This window comes from Bombina bombina, chromosome 1 (assembly GCF_027579735.1).
Source record: "Bombina bombina isolate aBomBom1 chromosome 1, aBomBom1.pri, whole genome shotgun sequence".
NCBI lineage: Eukaryota > Metazoa > Chordata > Amphibia > Anura > Bombinatoridae > Bombina > Bombina bombina.
In genome coordinates, this window is record NC_069499.1 from 200,926,521 (window position 1) to 200,944,948 (window position 18,428).

The 18,428-nt window shown below is 42.0% G+C and overlaps 1 protein-coding gene across 1 annotated transcript in view; it reads right to left on the reverse strand.

The window, feature by feature from the left end:
• Window positions 1-18,428, reverse strand: part of TRAPPC6B (trafficking protein particle complex subunit 6B) — a 64,790-nt gene that overhangs the window by 28,571 nt on the left and 17,791 nt on the right. Inside the window, exons 2-3 of the mRNA XM_053697831.1 lie at window positions 11,320-11,387; window positions 6,974-7,091 (exon numbers count right to left, since the gene is read on the reverse strand). Coding sequence (XP_053553806.1) covers window positions 6,974-7,091; window positions 11,320-11,387 — 186 coding nt within the window. The remainder of the gene's footprint in view (window positions 1-6,973; window positions 7,092-11,319; window positions 11,388-18,428) is intronic.

Sequence of the window (18,428 nt, forward strand, 5' to 3'; positions counted from 1 at the left end):
CACAGACGCCTTCTCCTGCTTGATTCTGGCGATCAGACAAGGGAGAAGAGGAAACAGTGGGAAAACATAAGCCAGATTGAAGGACCAAGGCGCTGCTAGAGCATCTATCAATGCCGCCTTGGGGTCCCGGGACCTGGATCCGTAGAGAGGAAGCTTGGTGTTCTGACGGGACGCCATAAGATCCAACTCTGGAATGCCCCATAGCTGAGTCAGCTAGGCAAATACCTCCGGGTGGAGTTCCCACTCCCCCGGGTGAAAAGTCTGACGACTCAGAAAATCCGCCTCCCAGTTGTCTACTCCTGGGATGTGAATTGCTGAGAGATGGCAGGAGTGGTCCTCCGCCCACCTGATTATTTTGGTTACTTCCTTCATCGCTAGGGAACTCTTTGTTCCCCCCTGATGATTGATGTAAGCTACAGTCGTGATGTTGTCCGACTGAAATCTGATGAATTTGGCCGCAGCTAGTTGAGGCCATGCCTGAAGCGCGTTGAATATCGCCCTCAGTTCCAGAATGTTTATCGGGAGAAGAGACTCTTCCTGAGACCATAAGCCTTGAGCTTTCAGGGAGTCCCAGACTGCACCCCAGCCTAACAGACTGGCGTCGGTTGTTACAATGATCCACTCTGGTCTGCGGAAACATATTCCCTGAGACAGGTGATCCTGAGACAACCACCAGAGAAGAGAATCTCTGGTCTCCTGGTCCAACTGTATTTGAGGAGACAAATCTGCATAATCCCCATTCCACTGATTGAGCATGCATAGTTGCAGTGGTCTGAGATGTATCCGAGCGAAAGGGACTATGTCCATTGCCGCTACCATTAATCCGATTGCCTCCATGCACTGAGCTACAGATGGCCGAGGAATGGAATGAAGAACTCGGCAAGTAGTTAAAATTTTCAACTTTCTGACCTCTGTCAGAAATATTTTCATTTCTACCAAATCTATTAGTGTTCCTAGGAAGGGAACCCTTGTGAGTGGGGACAGAGAACTCTTTTTGATGTTCACCTTCCACCCGTGAGACCTTAGAAAGGCCAATACAATCTCCGTGTGAGCCTTGGCTCTGTGAAAGGACGGCGCCTGAATTAAAATGTCGTCCAAATAACAGAAGGGACCCTAGCACCTTTGTGAAAATTCTGGGAGCAGTGGCTAAACCGAATGGAAGAGCCACGAACTGGTAATGCTTGTCTAGAAAAGCGAACCTGAGGAACTGATGATGATCTTTGTGGATAGGGATATGCAGGTACGCATACTTTAGATCCACAGTAGTCATATATTGACCTTCCTGGATCATAGGTAAGATTGTCCGGATGGTCTCCATCTTGAATGATGGGACTCTGAGGAATCTGTTTAGAATTTTTAGATCCAGGATTGGTCTGAAAGTTCCTTCTTTTTTGGGAACCACAAACAGGTTTGAGTAAAAACAAGTCCTTGTTCTGCAATTGGAACTGGGTATATCACTCCCATCGTATGTAGATCTTCTACACAGTGTAAGAACGCCTCTTTCTTTGTCTGGTCTGTAGACAGACGAGAAATGTGGAACCTTCCCCTTGGAGGGGAGTCCTTGAATTCTAGAAGATATCCCTGGGTAACAATCTCTAAAGCCCAGGGATCGTGAACATCTCTTGCCCAGGCCTGAGCGAAGAGAGAAAGTCTGCCCCCTACTAGATCCGGTCCCGGATCGGGGGCTACCCCTTCATGCTGTCTTCCAGCCCTGATAATCTTCCAGGTTGCCTTAGGCTGTGAAGCGTTACCCTCTTGCTTTGCAGCTGTAGAGGCTGAAGCGGGACCGCTCCTGAAATTACGAAAGGAACGAAAATTAGCTTTGTTTTTAGCCTTAAAGGGCTTGTCCTGAGGGAGAGCATGGCCCTTTCCCCCGGTGATTTCTGAAATAATCTCTTTCAATTCTGGCCCGAAAAGGGTCTTTCCTTTGAAAGGGATATTTAATAATTTTGATTTTGACGACACATCGGCCGACCATTACTTGAGCCAAAGCGCTCTGCGTGCCATAATGGCGAAACCTGAATTTTTTGCCGCTAACTTAGCTAATTGCAAAGCGGCATCTGTGATAAAAGAATTAGCCAGCTTTAGAGCCTTAATTCTATCCATAATTTCGTCATATGAGGTCTCTGTCTGGAGCGACTCCACCAGCGCCTCAAACCAGAAAGCCGCTGCAGTAGTTACAGGAATAATGCAGGCAATAGGTTGGAGAAGAAAACCTTGTTGAACAAAAATTTTCTTAAGTAAACCTTCTAACTTTTTATCCATAGGATCTTTAAAAGCACAACTGTCTTCAATTGGTATGGTTGTGCGTTTAGCAAGTGAAGAAACAGCCCCCTCTACCTTAGGGACCGTCTGCCACGAGTCCCGCCTGGGGTCAGTTATGGGGAACATTTTCTTAAAAATAGGGGGGGGGGGAACAAAACGGACACCAGGTCTATCCCACTCCCTAGTAACAATATCCACAACCCTCTTAGGGATCGGAAACGCATCAGTGTATACAGGGACCTCTAGGTACTTGTCCATTTTACACAACTTGTCTGGGACGACCATAGGGTCACAATCATCCAGAGTAGCTAATACCTCCCTGAGCAATACGCGGAGGTGTTCCAATTTAAATTTAAACGCTAATGAATCTGATTCTGCCTGATGAGAAACCTTTCCTGAATCTGAAATTTCTCCCTCAGACATCAAATCCCTCACCCCCACTTCAGAGCGTTGTGAGGGCACATCAGATAAGGCTACCAAAGCTTCAGACTGCTCATAATCTGTTCTTAAAACAGCGCTTACGCACTTTGCAGGGAAAACTGGCAGTTTGGATAGAAAGGCCGCAAGGGAATTATCCATGACTGTCGCTAGTTGTTGCAATGTAATAGGGGCAGACGCACTAGAGGTACTAGGCATCGCTTGAGCGGGCGTAACTGGTTGTGACACATGGGGAGAGGTAGACGGACTATCCTCATTACCTTCAGCTTGAGAATCATCTAGGGCCACACTTCTAAGTGCAACAATATGATCTTTAAAGTGTATAGACATATTAGTGCAATTGGGACACATTCTGAGAGGGGATTTTCCTTAGTGTCAGACATGTTTAACATACTAGTAGCATACACAAGCAGGCTTGGAAAACACTTTAATCAAATAAAAAACACAATTTGAAAAAACGTTACTGTGCCTTTAAGAAATAAAAAGGGCACACAATTTTACAAAACAGTGAAAAATGCAGCAATCCTTTTGAAATTTTCACAGTATGTACCTAATGCTTTAAAATGATTGCACCACAAGTTGCAGAATGATTAACCCCTTAATGCCCAAACCGGAGCAGCCTAAAGCCAGCAACCGGTTAAACAACTACAGCACCTTGCCACAGCTTACTGCTGTGGCCCTACCTGCCCTTAGGGATCAGTTTTTGGGGAAAAAAAACTTCTTTTAAGCCCTCAATCAGCAGCTGGACCCTCCATATGAAGCAGCATGAACTGTCTGTCAATTTTAACTGCGCACCTGAGGTGCGAAATTAGGCCCCTCCCACTCCACTCCGGAGTTGTAAGGCCTACAAAAATCACTTCTGAGTGACTAAATTTAAGCCATGTGGATAATAACCCCAGAAAACACTCCAAAGTGCTTAAAAAAAGTGTCTCCAACGAGTATTTCTTAAACAAATAATCGATTGCCCTGAATTAGTGTCAACCAGCCTAATTAGCCCTGTTATGTAAGCATTCAATTCTTTACCAAGTCTCAGAACATAGCTTACCCTCCCCACATGGGGATCGTGTCAGTCTTCTGGCATTATCTCAGTCTTGTCTAGAAATAAATGACTGAACATACCTCATTGCAGTCAAGCCTGCAAACTGTTCCCCCCAACTGAAGTTTTCTGGTACTCCTCAGTCGTGTGTGGGAACAGCAGTGGATTTTAGTTACAACATGCTAAAATCATTTTCCTTTCAGCAGAAATCTTCATCACTTTTCTGCTAGAGAGTAAATAGTACAAACCGGTACCATTTAAAAATAACAAACTTTTTAATGAAGATATAAAAATAAAATTCTAACACCACATTCACTTTACCCTGCCGTAGAGAGAACCTAGTGCTTAGAGCAGGCAAAGAGAATGACTGGGGGGTGGAGCTAGAGGGGGAGCTATATGGACAGCTCTCTTTGCCACTTCCTGTAGGGAATGAGAATATCCCACAAGTAAAGGATGAATCCGTGGACTGGATACATCTTGCAAGAGAAAGGTTTGGATTTCAGAAAAGTTTGGATTTTAAAATATTTGTATGTTTGCATCAGTAAAGTGGGACAACTTGGAGAGCGGATGGGACCAAGTGGAAAATATCTGGTGTCATTTAGCTAATATTAACATGTCCTACTACAGCTTATACGTGTAACATAAAGGTAGTTTTATATCAGTTGTACTTTTGTCTACGTAAGTACCAGCAGAAAGATCATACATCACTGTAATCAGAAAGGTAATAGCTGTTGGTTACATAAATATAGACTGTCATTTGAAATGTGCCTGACGGTAGAAGAGAGCAAAGGGAGGCGTACCCGAGGGTGGGAGGGAGCCCGGGGAGGCGTGCCCGATGGTGGGAGGGAGCCCGGGGAGGCGTGCCTGACAGTGGGAGAGAGCCTGGGGAGGCGTGCCTGACAGTGGGAGAGAGCCTGGGGAGGCGTGCCTGACAGTGGGAGAGAGCCTGGGGAGGCGTGCCTGACAGTGGGAGAGAGCCTGGGGAGGCGTGCCTGACAGTGGGAGAGAGCCTGGGGAGGCATGCCTGACAGTGGGAGAGAGCCTGGGGAGGCGTGCCTGACAGTGGGAGAGAGCCTGGGGAGGCGTGCCTGACAGTGGGAGAGAGCCTGGGGAGGCGTGCCTGACAGTGGGAGAGAGCCTGGGGAGGCGTGCCTGACAGTGGGAGAGAGCCTGGGGAGGCGTGCCTGACAGTGGGAGAGAGCCTGGGGAGGCGTGCCTGACAGTGGGAGAGAGCCTGGGGAGGCGTGCCTGACAGTGGGAGAGAGCCTGGGGAGGCGTGCCCGACGGTGGGAGAGAGCCTGGGGCGGCATGCCTGACGGTGGGAGAGAGCCTTGGGAGGCATGCCTGACGGTGGGAGAGAGCCTGGGGATGTGTGCTTTACGGTGGGTAAGCACCTGGGATTTTTATTTTTTTACAAGTAAATCCTCCCCCCAACATACTTTGTAAGCAGATAAACCCCCAGGGGTATTTAACTTATTCCCATGCAGATCCCAGGGAAAAGTCATTGTGGTGTGTGTATATACCAATATAATAGGCTAAGGTAGAACCATCTAAATTGATTTGAAAACTAAAAATGAATCATGCCTATGGACAGATTGTTCATTGGCTAATAAGGAAAACTTCCAAAGCTCTACTAGGAGGACAGTGACATACCCCACAAACAAACACAAAAATATTTATTTAAAACACAATTGTTATTTAAAAAACAAACAAACAAACAAAAAACACAAACAGAATTAACAAGCTACAACACATTTATTATTATCATTATTGTTAATGACATGGAAGGGGAGAAATAAAATTTCCTTAAATGGATATTAGTAATTTATTTATATAAAACAGAAATATCAGAAAGGAATCGTTGCACTGAAAAAGAGCTGCATACAAAATACAGGTTTTAAAAGCAATTAAAACTAATATTTTGTTAGCAAAGTTTTGCGGTCCTGGGACACAGACCTTGAAATGTGTATTGTTAAACTTATTTCCTGTTATGTCGTAGGGATAGATATAAATAAGGTGCGTCCAAAACATAACACAAATTATAACTGAAGTTTTGGCCTACCCAGAATTCCTATGTAACTTTTGAAAATATACGCAGAAAAGGAGGCACCAGACCAACTTACGTGTAGTTCAACCTAGAGCTACTGTTTAACAAGGGAGCGAAACGGCTGCCCTGTATATTTTTATACATTAAAGGGACATAAAACCCAAAAAATGTCTTTCATGATTCAGATTGAACATGCAATTTTAAACAACTTTCCAATGTCCTTCTACTATAAGTTTTCATTTGTTTTCTTATTATCCTTTGTTGAAAAGCAAAAATGTTAATTCAGGAGCACGCACGTGTGGAGCACTGTATGACAGCAGTTTTGAAACAATGTTATACATTAGCAAGAACACTAGATAGCAGCACCATTTCCTGTCATGTAGTGCTTCACAGATGTGCATGTATCTTTTCAACAAAGAATAACATTGGAACAACGCAAATTTGATAATAGAAGCATTTTTTTTTTATTCTATTTTCTATCTGAATCATGAAAGAAAAAAATGTGGGTTTCATATCTCTTTAAGTGAAGGATCATCTGATATTGGTAAATTAATAATGAAAATAATAATCCATATTCTTCATTGTTTCCTCTCTCTTCCAGGACCCTTCCCATAGCAATACCTATTTCCCTACTGTTTCCTCCTCTATGTGCTGCAGAACAACGTGTTACTTTCTTGCCCTTCCTTAAAGGAACACTTAACCCACATTTTTTCTTTCGTGATTCAGATAGAGCATGACATTTTAAGCAACTTTCTCATTTACTGCTATTATCACATTTTCTTTATTCTCTTGGTATCTTTATTTAAAATGCAAGAATGTAAGTTTAGATGCCGGCCCATTTTTGATGAACCTGGGTTGCTCTTGCTGATTGGTGGATAAATTCATCCACCAATAAAAAAGTGCTTTCCAGAGTGTGAACCAAAAAAAAAAAAACTTAGATGCCTTCTTTTTCAAATAAAGATAGCAAGAGAACGAAGAAAAATTGATACTAGGAGTAAATTAGAAAGTTGCTTAAAATTGCATGCTCTATCTGAATCATGAAAGAAAAAAAAATGGGTTCAGTGTTCCTTTAAGCTAGAATCAGCTCAACCATGGAAAGCATACACAGCAAAAAGTCCCCAGCATCTATGGAAAAAGTCTGCAAAACCTGAATTTTAACCAAGACAGAAACAGCCTCTGTTTATCACCTGATGATTGGTCCGAAGGTTGTCTATTTGCTTCTTGAATACGGTTGTCCAGAAATCCTTGCAGACAAATTTCATTATATCCAGTTCATCTTTGAACCTGGCGGTATCTTTAGTGAATCTAACGGGAGAAGAAAACTGAATAAATGTAATTTCCACAAATCTGTTTTTGTGCAAAGGGATTCACTTATAATTACTGTTAAAAAATTCTTATTGATAAAAAAAATAAAAATTCAGGCCTGCTTATTCAATATTAAAACCAGACCACATAGATGAATAATGTAATTTAATTTTAAAATATAATAAAATGTGTGGCTGGCTTCTATGTATTATATAACTAATATACCTTTATCAACTCCTGGCACAAGCTGATAAAGTGCAAGCTTGCCATTAGGGCTGCAACTTATCAATAAAATGAATCATGAAAATAATTGTCAGCAAATCTAATCATCAATAAGGTGGTCTGCGATTAGTTGGTCAGTTGCACAATACCAGTTGCTTCACGCCGATGAACTACTGCACATGGCATTGTGCAAAAATGGTATTCATTCTTTTTTTTTTTTACCCGATTAATCAGCTGATTATTATCCAATTAATCGGATAAAAAAAAACAACAACATTTTTTTGCACATACCACGTGCAGGAGTACATCAGAGTGAAGCAGCTAGTGATTAGTGACCACCTAATTGATAATGAGATTCATACACACCTATTTTCATGATCAATCTTACCGATTAGTTGTTGCAGCCCTAGTTGCCATAGCGATATAAGCATTTGGTTTGGTTTGATGTTGAAAAATGTGATCCCTGGAATATAATTTTTTTTTTCACCAAGTAAAACTTTACTGTGTTTGTGCATGGTTGTAACTATGTTTATTTGTGCATTTCAACACCCTTCAATGTTACATACAAGCAGCTCCCTTCACTATCAGAACAACTAAGATAAGCCACTTTAACATAACAAATTTGAAACATTTTTTTGTGTAGGTTGTCACTTTTAACAGGAAAAAGGTTGATGCTTGTGGCAAAACAAACAACCTCTACATTATATATATGATACAAAAGCAAGGCATGCTTTTTTTAAATAATAAAAAAACCTGTTATACCAAATAGACATAAATATCAAACTTCCAAGGGTTAAAAATCAAGCAACTGTTCTGTCCTGCAAGGACCTCTGCATTAACAAATGATGTCTTTAGTAAAGATTTGTATTATCACTTGGAAAGAAAAAAAATGGAATATCATCTTTGCAGTACTGTATGTACTGTCTTTTGCTTGTTTTGCCCTTCCCCATGCCAATAAATCTCCAGATTGTTGTCCCTGGATTGAACCTATTTCTTTCTCATTCATTTTTTGCCTGCATCCAGCACCCTCTCTGTGCAACTACTTCAGGTCTGCTGTACCATGTCATTAGCGGAGCAGTTAAAAAGTATAATACTGTGTGTGGGGGGTTACAATCAACTGACCCAATATACAAAATGCCACCCTTTAAACTCTAGTGCGATGTAAGCGAGCGCAGCGCTACCACATTTGAACATAGGAACAACATTGCAGCTTGCCTTTTTTTTTTTTTACATGGTGCACTTTTAACTTTTAAAGGGACAGTCTACACCATTTTTTATTGTTTTAAAAGATAGATAATCCCTTTATTACCCACTAGTCCTAAAGCCCGTTCACACGGGCCATTTTTTGCAGTACAGCGGTCCCAGCCCTCGCGCTCTCTCCCTCCCCCTCTCTTTTGCGCTCTCTCTCTCCCCCATCTCTTTTGCGCTCTCTCTCTCCCCCATCTCTTTTGCGCTCTCTCTCTCCCCCATCTCTTTTGCGCTCTCTCTCTCCCCCATCTTTTGCGCTCTCTCTCTCTCCCCCTCTCTTTTGCGCGCTCTCTCTCCCCTCTTTTGCTCTCTCCCCCTCTCTTTTGCGCTCTCTCTCCCCCCCTCTTTTGCGCGCTCTCCCCCATCTCTTTTGCGCTCTCTCTCCCCCATCTCTTTTGCGCTCTCTCACTCCCCCTCTCCTCTCTCTCCCCTTCTTTTTTGTGCTATCTCTCTCTCCCCCTCTTTTGCTCTCTCTCTCTCTCCCCCCTCTCTCAACCTCTCTCCCTCTTTCCCCTCTCTCTCTCTCCACCCTCTTTCTATCCCCCCTCTCTCTCTCTCTCTCTCTCTCTCTCTCCTATCTCTCTTCCCCTCTCTCTCTCTCTCTCTCCCCCGTCTCTCTCCCCCATCTCTCTCTCTATCTCCCCATCTCCCCCTCTCTCTTTCTCTCTCCCCTCTCTCTCTCCCCCATCTCCCTTCTCTCTCCCCCCTCCTCTCTCTCTATCTCCCCCCTCTGTCTCTCTCTCTCCCCCATCTCTCTCTCTCCCCCATCTCTCTCTCTCCACCCATCTCCCCCTCTCTTTCTCTCTCCCCTCTCTCTCTCCTCCCTCTCTTTCTCTGTCCACATCCTCTATCTCTATCTCCCCCTCTCTCTCTCCTCTGTCCACATCTTCTCTCTCTCTCCCCTCTCTCTCTTTCTAACCTCTTGATCTCTCTCCACGATCTTTCACGGCCCGCCCCCTTCACGCACCTCCACGCTAGGCTCCGTCCCTTAACGGATCTTCCGCTAGGCCACGCCCCTTCACCTCCGGTCACGCCCCCCGCACATGCTCGGCCACGCCCACTTCTGCTTGCGGCAGTCGGCAGATCAGGTAGGGACTTAAGGCCAGGTGTGTTTGTCCTCGTGCTGTCTCTACTGCGCATGAAAGCTTCGGACAAACACACTTGGCCTTTTATAGTATAGGATTTCCCAGTTTTGCATAACCAACACAGTTATAATAATACACTTTTTACCTCTGTGATTACCTTGTATCTAAGCCTCTGCAAACTGCCCCTTTTTTCAGTTCTTTTGAAAGACATGCAGTCTAGCCAATCAGTGCCTGCTCCCAGATAACTTCTCGTGCACGAGGACAGTGTTATCTATATGAAATACGTGAACTAACACCCTCTAGTGGTGAAAAACTGTTAAAATGCAATCTGAAAGAGGTGGGCTTCAAGGTCTAAGAAATTAGCATATGAACCTCCTAGGTTAAGCTTTCAACTAAGAATACCAAGAGAACAAGGCAAAATTGGTGATAAAAGTAAATTGGAAAATTGTTTAAAATTACATGCTCTATCTGAATCATGAAAGTTTATTTTGGCCTAGACTGTCCCTTTAAATAAAATCATGACCGTTAGTGCCACTGTAGCAGTTAAAGGGACATTAAACACTAAATACATGCTAGATAGAATGATGCATTCAAAAAAAAGATTGGTCCATGACTAACATGCAGATGTTTTTTAAAGTTTCATTAGTTGTTTAAAAAGTCACAGAATAAGTGTAAAGTTTTAGTGTCTATAAAACACTGGGAGCTGCCATGTTGTAACTTGTGTTACCTTCTCTGCTGTGGCCAATTAGGGTCAGTTATAAATAGGTCACTAGAGTGTGCAGCCAATGGCTGTGCTGGATTTAACAGTGTTCTGCACTTCCATTTCTAACAGGAACTGAAAAGCTCACAATTTCAGAATGGAATTACTGGCAAAGAGGACAAAATAAATAATGAAAGTATATTGCAGAGTTGTTTTATATATACAATTTATCATTTTATATTACCATCTCAAAGTGTTTAATGTCCCTTTAAGTGATGTATGTGGATGCAAAGGAAGTGAACCAAGAGAGAGAAGAAATGGGAGACAGAGGGGGCAATGTGCAGAACTTTGTGGCTGCAGATTATTTATGGGTTAGATCCACTACGCTTCTAATGCATATCTCCAGTAAGAGTGTGCTGTACCTCAATCGTGTCCTGCACCTAAATAAGCTCCTATCTGCATCATCCAGACTCTGCACGCACTCTGCTCATGCCAGCACAGAAAGCTGCCTCTCTACCTCCAAGCTTGTGCTACGCTCTGTGTCGCTCAGGCTAGGAGTCCCCCTGCGTTGGAGAGGACATCCGTCCAGTAGCCGGACTGCTCCTTCATTGGCTGTGCGGCATTCCAGCACTTAGGCGCATGGCCTAAAAAGGAACCAGCTGCACCAGGCTGAATTTGAGGTGCGGCTGGCAGTGATCGGCGGCGGCAAATGGGGGGGGGAACCAAAGGGTATTTTAGGGGCTTCAAACCAGGCCATAATTAAAAGGCGCCAGTGGCGCCTGGGATTGTCGAGCACTGTTATATATATATATATATATATATCTGTGTGTGTGTGTTTGGTATATTGCAAATATATTTACTGAATTTAAGTGATTGCACATTAATTCCACTTTAACGCTAGACAAACTCCCATGCAAAGCTTGAATACTGAGATAACATTCTTGATTGAAATTAAACAAATGTGGCTACTTACCTTTCTATAAGGCCCTGCCCTACTCTAAATCCCATGTTTTCCAGTTTGGTGATGCACCGTCCATTTTCCTAAAACAAAATATAAGTCTTTATGAGAATATAACATCATGTACCAAGTACCAAGCTAAATAATGTTTAAAAAAAGATTGAAAACTAACAAGAGGTACATAAGCCCTAAGTGTCTATCAAGTAAACCATTAAAATAATAATAAAAAAAACCCCATTAAAAATAAAAATGTATATATACAGGAGACCAGTCTTCCAGCTTTGCCTGTACCAAAGAAATACTTTATTACAGTACTGTCTAATTACTCTTATTACAGTACTGTCTAATTACTCTTATTACAGTACTGTCTAATTACTCTTATTACAGTACTGTCTAATTACTCTTGTATTACTTTAGAACTGAAAATAAACCATAACACTATAAAGTGAACTATAGAAAGCAGTGTTTTTACCAGGGGCTTTTTAGCAGGCGCACTACCCGGCTGATTTTGCTCACTACCTGGCTAAAATGTAAGCCATTATTAAGCTAACATTAGTCAATATTAACGGCTAGATTACGAGTTTTGCGTTAGAGGCTATGCGGTGCTAACAAGCAGATTTCTCTCACCGCCCACTTACCTACAGCGCTGGTATTACGGGTTTTTCTAAACCCGGCGTTAAAAGACAAGAAGTGAGCGTTACCGCACTCCAATACCAGTGCTGCTTTAGTCAGCAGTGAGCTGGTCGTACGTCTTCGTGCACGATTTCCCCATAGGAATCCATGGGGAGAGCCAACTGAGAAAAAGTCTAACACCTGCCAAAAAGCTGCGTAAAACTCAGTAACGCAGCCCCATTGATTCATATGGGGAAATAAAATTTATGTCCACACCCAACACCCTAACATGAACCCCGAGTCTAAACACCCCTAATCTTACACTTATTAACCATAATCTGCCACCCCTGACATCGCCGACACCTGCATTATATTTATTAACCCCTAATTTGCCGCTCCAGACACCGCCGACACCTACATTATAGTTATGAACCCCTAATCTGCTGCCCCCAAAATTGCCAACACCTACATTATATTTATTAACCCCTAATCTGCCGGCCCCAATGTTGCCGCAACCTACCTACACTTATTAACCCCTAATCTGCTGCCCCCAACGTCGCCACCACTATAATAAACATATTAACCCCTAAACCGCCGCACTCCTGCCTCGCAAACATTAGTTAAATATTATTAACCCCTAATCTGCCGTCCCAAACATCGCCGCCACCTACCTACATTTATTAACAGTTTTGGATAGTAGCTCCTCTTAAAAAGGGGAAGTTACAGGGGGGGAACAAATTTAGGACTCTCAAAAAATCCCTGTAGGGTAATCCTATGTATCCCTAAAGGGCAGTGCCTGGATACAGGTATTGGATATTAGTAATAAAGAAAGGGAAAGAACAGAGGTATCGCGTGGCACACTTGAAGTGAGAGCCTAAATAATCAAAATCTAGGTGAGCACAAAGGACAGGAAATATTAAAATATAACTTTTATTTATTAAAAAAATAAAATTAAAATAGGACTGTGGTGCATTAAAATAGGGTATAGCTGTTATATTATAATGTGGTAACAATTCAAATAGGTATTATTATTATTATTATTATTATACTTTATTTATGAAGCGCCATCATATTCCGCAGCGCTGTCCATGGATACAGATCATTTAAATAAAACAATAGTATAAAACTTCTAGGACTAAGAGACAGGACAGAATTTACAAACACATACAGGAGGAATTGAGGGCCCTATTCCCGTGGGAATTTACAATCTTATAGGGTAGGAGGTTGAGAAACAGGAGGTGAGGACTGCAATATTGAGAAAGATGTTAAAGATGTTAGTTAATGCAGAGTTAGAGGAGGGAAATGTTGTTAGCTTAAAGGAATATTATTGAGTTGGGTGGTAGGCTTCTCTGAACAGAAAAGTCTTCAAAGAGCATTTAAAGGAAGAAAGATTTGGGCAAAGCCTGACAGCACGAGGGAGAGTGTTCCAGAGGGTAGGTGCTGCACGACAGAAGTCCTGCAGTCTAGCATGAGAGGAGGTGATAGTCGCAGAAGCAAGGAGCAGGTAATTGTTGGATCTTAGTGGGCGGGCTGGAGTATATTTGTGTATTAGAGAGGATAGGTAGAGGGGAGCGGCGTTGGTGAGCGCTTTGCATGCAAGGGTGAGAATTTTTAATTTAATTCTGCTGTGTATGGGGAGCCAATGAAGGGACTCGCAGAGAGGTGCAGCAGATACAGAGCAACAGGAAAGGTGGATCAGCCTGGCAGAGGCATTTAGGATGGATTGAAGAGGGGAGAGGCGGGAAAGAGGAAGGCCAGTAAGTAGGTTATTGAAGTAGTCAAGTAATAACAAGGGAGTGGATTATTTGCTTTGTGGTGTTAGCGCACAGAAAAGGTTGAATCTTGGAAATGTTGCGTAGATGGTTGCAGCAGGATGTAGAAAGCGATTGGATATGGAGGGTGAAGGATAGATTTGAGTCAAGTGTAACTCCGAGGCAGCGGACTTGGGGCGATGGGGAAATTGTAATGCCGTCAACAGGGATAGAGAAGTCACAGGTCGGTGTAGAGCTTGAGGGGGGGATAAGAAGGAGCTCAGTTTTGGACATGTTTATCTTTAGGTGGTGAGAGGCCATCCAGGAAGAAATACCAGATAAGCAGTTGCTGACATGAGAAAGGACAGAGGGAGAGATAGCAGGGGTGGAGAGGTAGATCTGGGTGTCATCAGCATAGAGGTGATATTTGAAGCCATAACTGTTGATAAGTTTACCCAGAGAAGAAGTATAAATGGAGAAGAGTAGAGGACGCAGAACAGATCCTTGAGGTACTCCAACAGACAGAGACATTGGAGAGGAGGAGTCATTGGCAAATGACACAGAAAAAGACCTGTGAGAAAGATAAGAGTGAAACCAGGAAAGAGCAGTGCGACAGAGGCCAAAAGAGCTAAGGGTCTGTAGGAGGAGGGGGTGGTGAACTGTGTCGAAGGCAGCTGAAAGGTCAAGTAGGATGAGTATGGAGTAGTGGCCAATATTTTTAGCAGAGAGAAGATCGTTCATAACCTTGGTAAGGGCAGTCTCAGTTGAGTGTTTGAGGCGGAATCCGGATTGCAGGGGGTCAAGCAAGGAGTTGGCGGACAGGAAGTGGGTTAGGCGAGCATAGAAATATCATGAATTGATTATTTACATGTGCACATTACGTTACCGAACTAATTTTTATTACTAGAAGACATCTGGTATAGGTCTTCAATTGGTATACCTAGGATGACAAAAAGGAATGTCATCTATTTCATTCTATGTATAAAACATGAAAATTCAAGTTAAAAAAAGTGTGTCGGGAGAAAAAAAAACCCACACCCTAGATAACAGAAATTGTATTTATTACGGCACTAGCTTCTCTTATGAATAGGGGGAAAATCCATTTTCCCAAGGAAACTTATTAAATACCAAATATATGAATTAGTTAGTCCTTATGGATAGTAAGAAATAGACCGTGTAGCGAGCAGACTATTTCCCCATTGGGTATAATTATATGGTTAGCAGTACAATAGCGCTGTTACATATGACAGTGCGAGTCTAAGACGGACTGCTATTTTAAGGTCACTATATCCCCACTTATGTTATGATATCCGAAACAACAGTCTATAAACTAACTGTTCCACAGGCTAAACAAAAAATGCCAAATAAGGCCAACAATTAACTAAGATTCTATTTTGGATTTACTATTGAAATAAGAGAAGCAGTGCGATTCTATCAGCCAATCGGAATTAAGGTAGAAAAAAATCCTATTGGCTGATGCAATCAGCCAATAGGATTGAACTTCAATCCTATTGGCTGATTGCATCAGCCAATAGGATTTTTTCTACCTTAATTGCGATTGGCTGATAGATTCTTATTGGCTCATAGAATTCTAAGGGATGCCATCTTGGATGACGTCACTTAAAGGAGCCTTCATTCGTCTTTATTCGTCGGAAGAAGAGGATGCTCCGCTTCGGATGTCTTGAAGATGGAGCCGCTCCGCGTCGGATGGATGAAGATAGAAGATGCCGTCTGGATGAAGACTTCTGCCCGTCTGGAGGACCACTTCGCCCGGCTTGGATGAAGACTTCTCCCAGCTTCGTTGAGGACTTCGGTCCGGTTGGATGAAGACTTCTGCCGCTTCCTTGAGGATGGATGTCCGGTCTTCAGAACTGTAAGTCGATCTTCAGGGGGTTAGTGTTAGGTTTTTTAAGGGTGTATTGGGTGGGTTTTATTTTATAGGTAAGGGACTTTGGGCCGCAAAAGAGCTAACTGCCCTTTTCTGGGCAATGGGGAGCTTAGTTTTTTTTAGATAGTATTTTATTTGGGGGGGTTGGTTGTGTGGGTGGTGGGTTTTACTGTTGGGAGGGTTGTTTGTATTTTTTTTTTTACAGGTAAAAGAGCTGATTACTTTGGGGCAATGCCAAACAAAAGGCCCTTTTAAGGGCTATTGGTAGTTTAGTTTAGGCTAGGTGTTTTTTTATTTTGGGGGACTTTTTTTATTATGATATGGCTATTAGATTAGGTGTAATTAGTTTAAATGTCTTGTAATTTGTTTATTATTTCCTGTAATTTAGTGTTTGTTTATTTTTGTACTTTAGCTAATTTAATTTATTTAATTGTTGTTAATGTAGTTAATTTATTTAATTATAGTGTAGTGTTAGGTTTTTGTAACTTAGGTTAGGTTTTATTTTACAGGTACTTTTGTATTTATTTTAGCTAGGTAATTATTAAATATTTAATAAATATTTAGTAACTATTCTACCTAGTTAAAATAAATACAAACTTGCCTGTAAAATAAAAATAAACCCTAAGCTAGATACAATGTAACTATTAGTTATATTGTAGCTAGCTTAGGGTTTATTTTATAGGTAAGTATTTAGTTTTAAATAGGTATAATTTAGTTAATGATAGGAATTTTTAGTTAGATTTATTTAAATTATATTTAAGTTAGGGGGTGTTAGGGTTAGACTTAGGTTTAGGGGTTAATGCATTTAGTATAGTGGCTGCGACGTTGGGGGTGGCAGTTTAGGGGTTAATAAATGTAGTTAGGTGGCAGCGATGTTAGGGACGGCAGATTATGGGTTAATAATATTTAACTGTTTGCGAAGCGGGAGTGCGGCGGTTTAGGGGTTAATATGTTTATTATAGTGGTGATGACGTTGGCGGCAGATTAGGGGTTAATAAGTGTAGGTAGGTTGCGGCGACATTGGGGGCGGAAGATTAGGGGTTAATAAATATAATGTAGGTGTCGGCGATGTTGGGGGCAGCAGATTAGGGGTTCATAAGTATAATGTAGGTGGCGGCGGTGTCCGGAGCAGCAGATTAGGGGTTAAAAATTTTATTTTAGTGTTTGCGATGCAGGAGGGTCTCGGTTTAGGGGTTAATAGGTAGTTTATGGGTGTTAGTGTACTTTTTAGCACTTTAGTTATGAGTTTTATGTTATGGCGTTGTACCATAAAACTCTTAACTACTGACTTTTAAATGCATTAGGACTCTTGATGGGGTAGGGTGTACCGCTCACTTTTTGGCCTCCCAGGAAAGACTTGTAATACCGGCGCTATGGAAGTCCCATAGAAAAAATACTTTACGAAGTTTACGTTAATCGTTTTGCGGTAAGGCCAAAGAAGTGTGCGGTGACCCTAAACCTTCAAGACTCATAATACCAGGGGGCGTAAAAAAAAGCAGCGTTAGGACCTGTTAACGGTGCTTTCTCTTGTAAGGTGTATCCAGTCCACGGATCATCCGTTACTTGTGGGATATTCTCCTTCCCAACAGGATGCTGCAAGAGGATCACCCACAGCAGAGCTGTCTATATAGCTCCTCCCCTAACTGCCACTCCCAGTCATTCTCTTGCAGCTCTCGACAAGTAAGGAAGTAGCTAGAGAGATGTGGTGTTTTTTTATTTAGTTTATCTTCAATCAAAAGTTTGTTATTTTCAAATGGTACCGGAGTTGTACTATTTTAGCCTCAGGCAGAAAATAGAAGAAGAGTCTGCCTGTGGTCTTTGATGATCTTAGCAGGTTGTAACTAAGATCCATTGCTGTTCTCACACATAACTGAAGAGAGAGATAACTTCAGCTGGGGGAATGGCGTGCAGGGTCTGCTATGAGGTATGTGCAGTTTAAATTTTTCTAGAGAAAGAATATGCTAGAAAATGCTGTTAATACCGGAGTTATTTAAGGTAAGCCTGATTACAGTGATTTAATAACGACTTGTATCATGCTTGCTGTAAAAGGTAATTCTTATTACTTTCTCACATTACTGAAAAATAAAACGTTTGCTGGAAAGTGTTTTAAACGTTTTTTTATACATATTGGTGATAAAACTTTATTGGGGCCCAGTTTTTTCCACATGGCTAGCTAGATTTTGTCTAGGGTTAGTTTTGTTAGGCCCTCTCACTGTGAATACAGGGTGGGAGGGGCCTATAAATGCGCATCAGATTTTGCAGCTTGAGACATCCAGTTTCCCTGAAGGAGTCTCCTGAACACTTGGGACCTCTCTGAGGGGTTTTTGTGCCTTTCAAAATCGTTATATGGGCAGGTAGGGCCACAGCAGAGCTGTGGCAGTTTGTTGTGACTGTTTAAAAACGTTTATATCGTTTTTTTGATCCGGTTTTGAAACTAAGGGGTTAATCATCCATTTGCAAGTGGGTGCAATGCTCTGTTAGTCTATTATACACACTGTAAAAATTTCGTAAGATTTACTGCTTTTTATCACTGTTTTTTCAATTTCTGACAAAATTTGTTTCTCTTAAAGGCACAGTACCGTTTTTATTTTTTGCTTGTTTACATTTATCAAAGTGTTTTCCAAGCTTGCTGGTCTCATTGCTAGTCTGTTTAAACATGTCTGACATAGAGGAAACTCCTTGTTCATTATGTTTAGAAGCCATTGTGGAACCCCCTCTTAGAATGTGTACCAAATGTACTGATTTTACTTTAAGTTATAAAGATCATATTCTGTCTTTAAAAGATTTATCACCAGAGGAAACTGACAAGGGGGAAGTTATGCCGACTAACTCGCCCCACGTGTCAGAACCTTTGACTCCCGCTCAAGGGACTC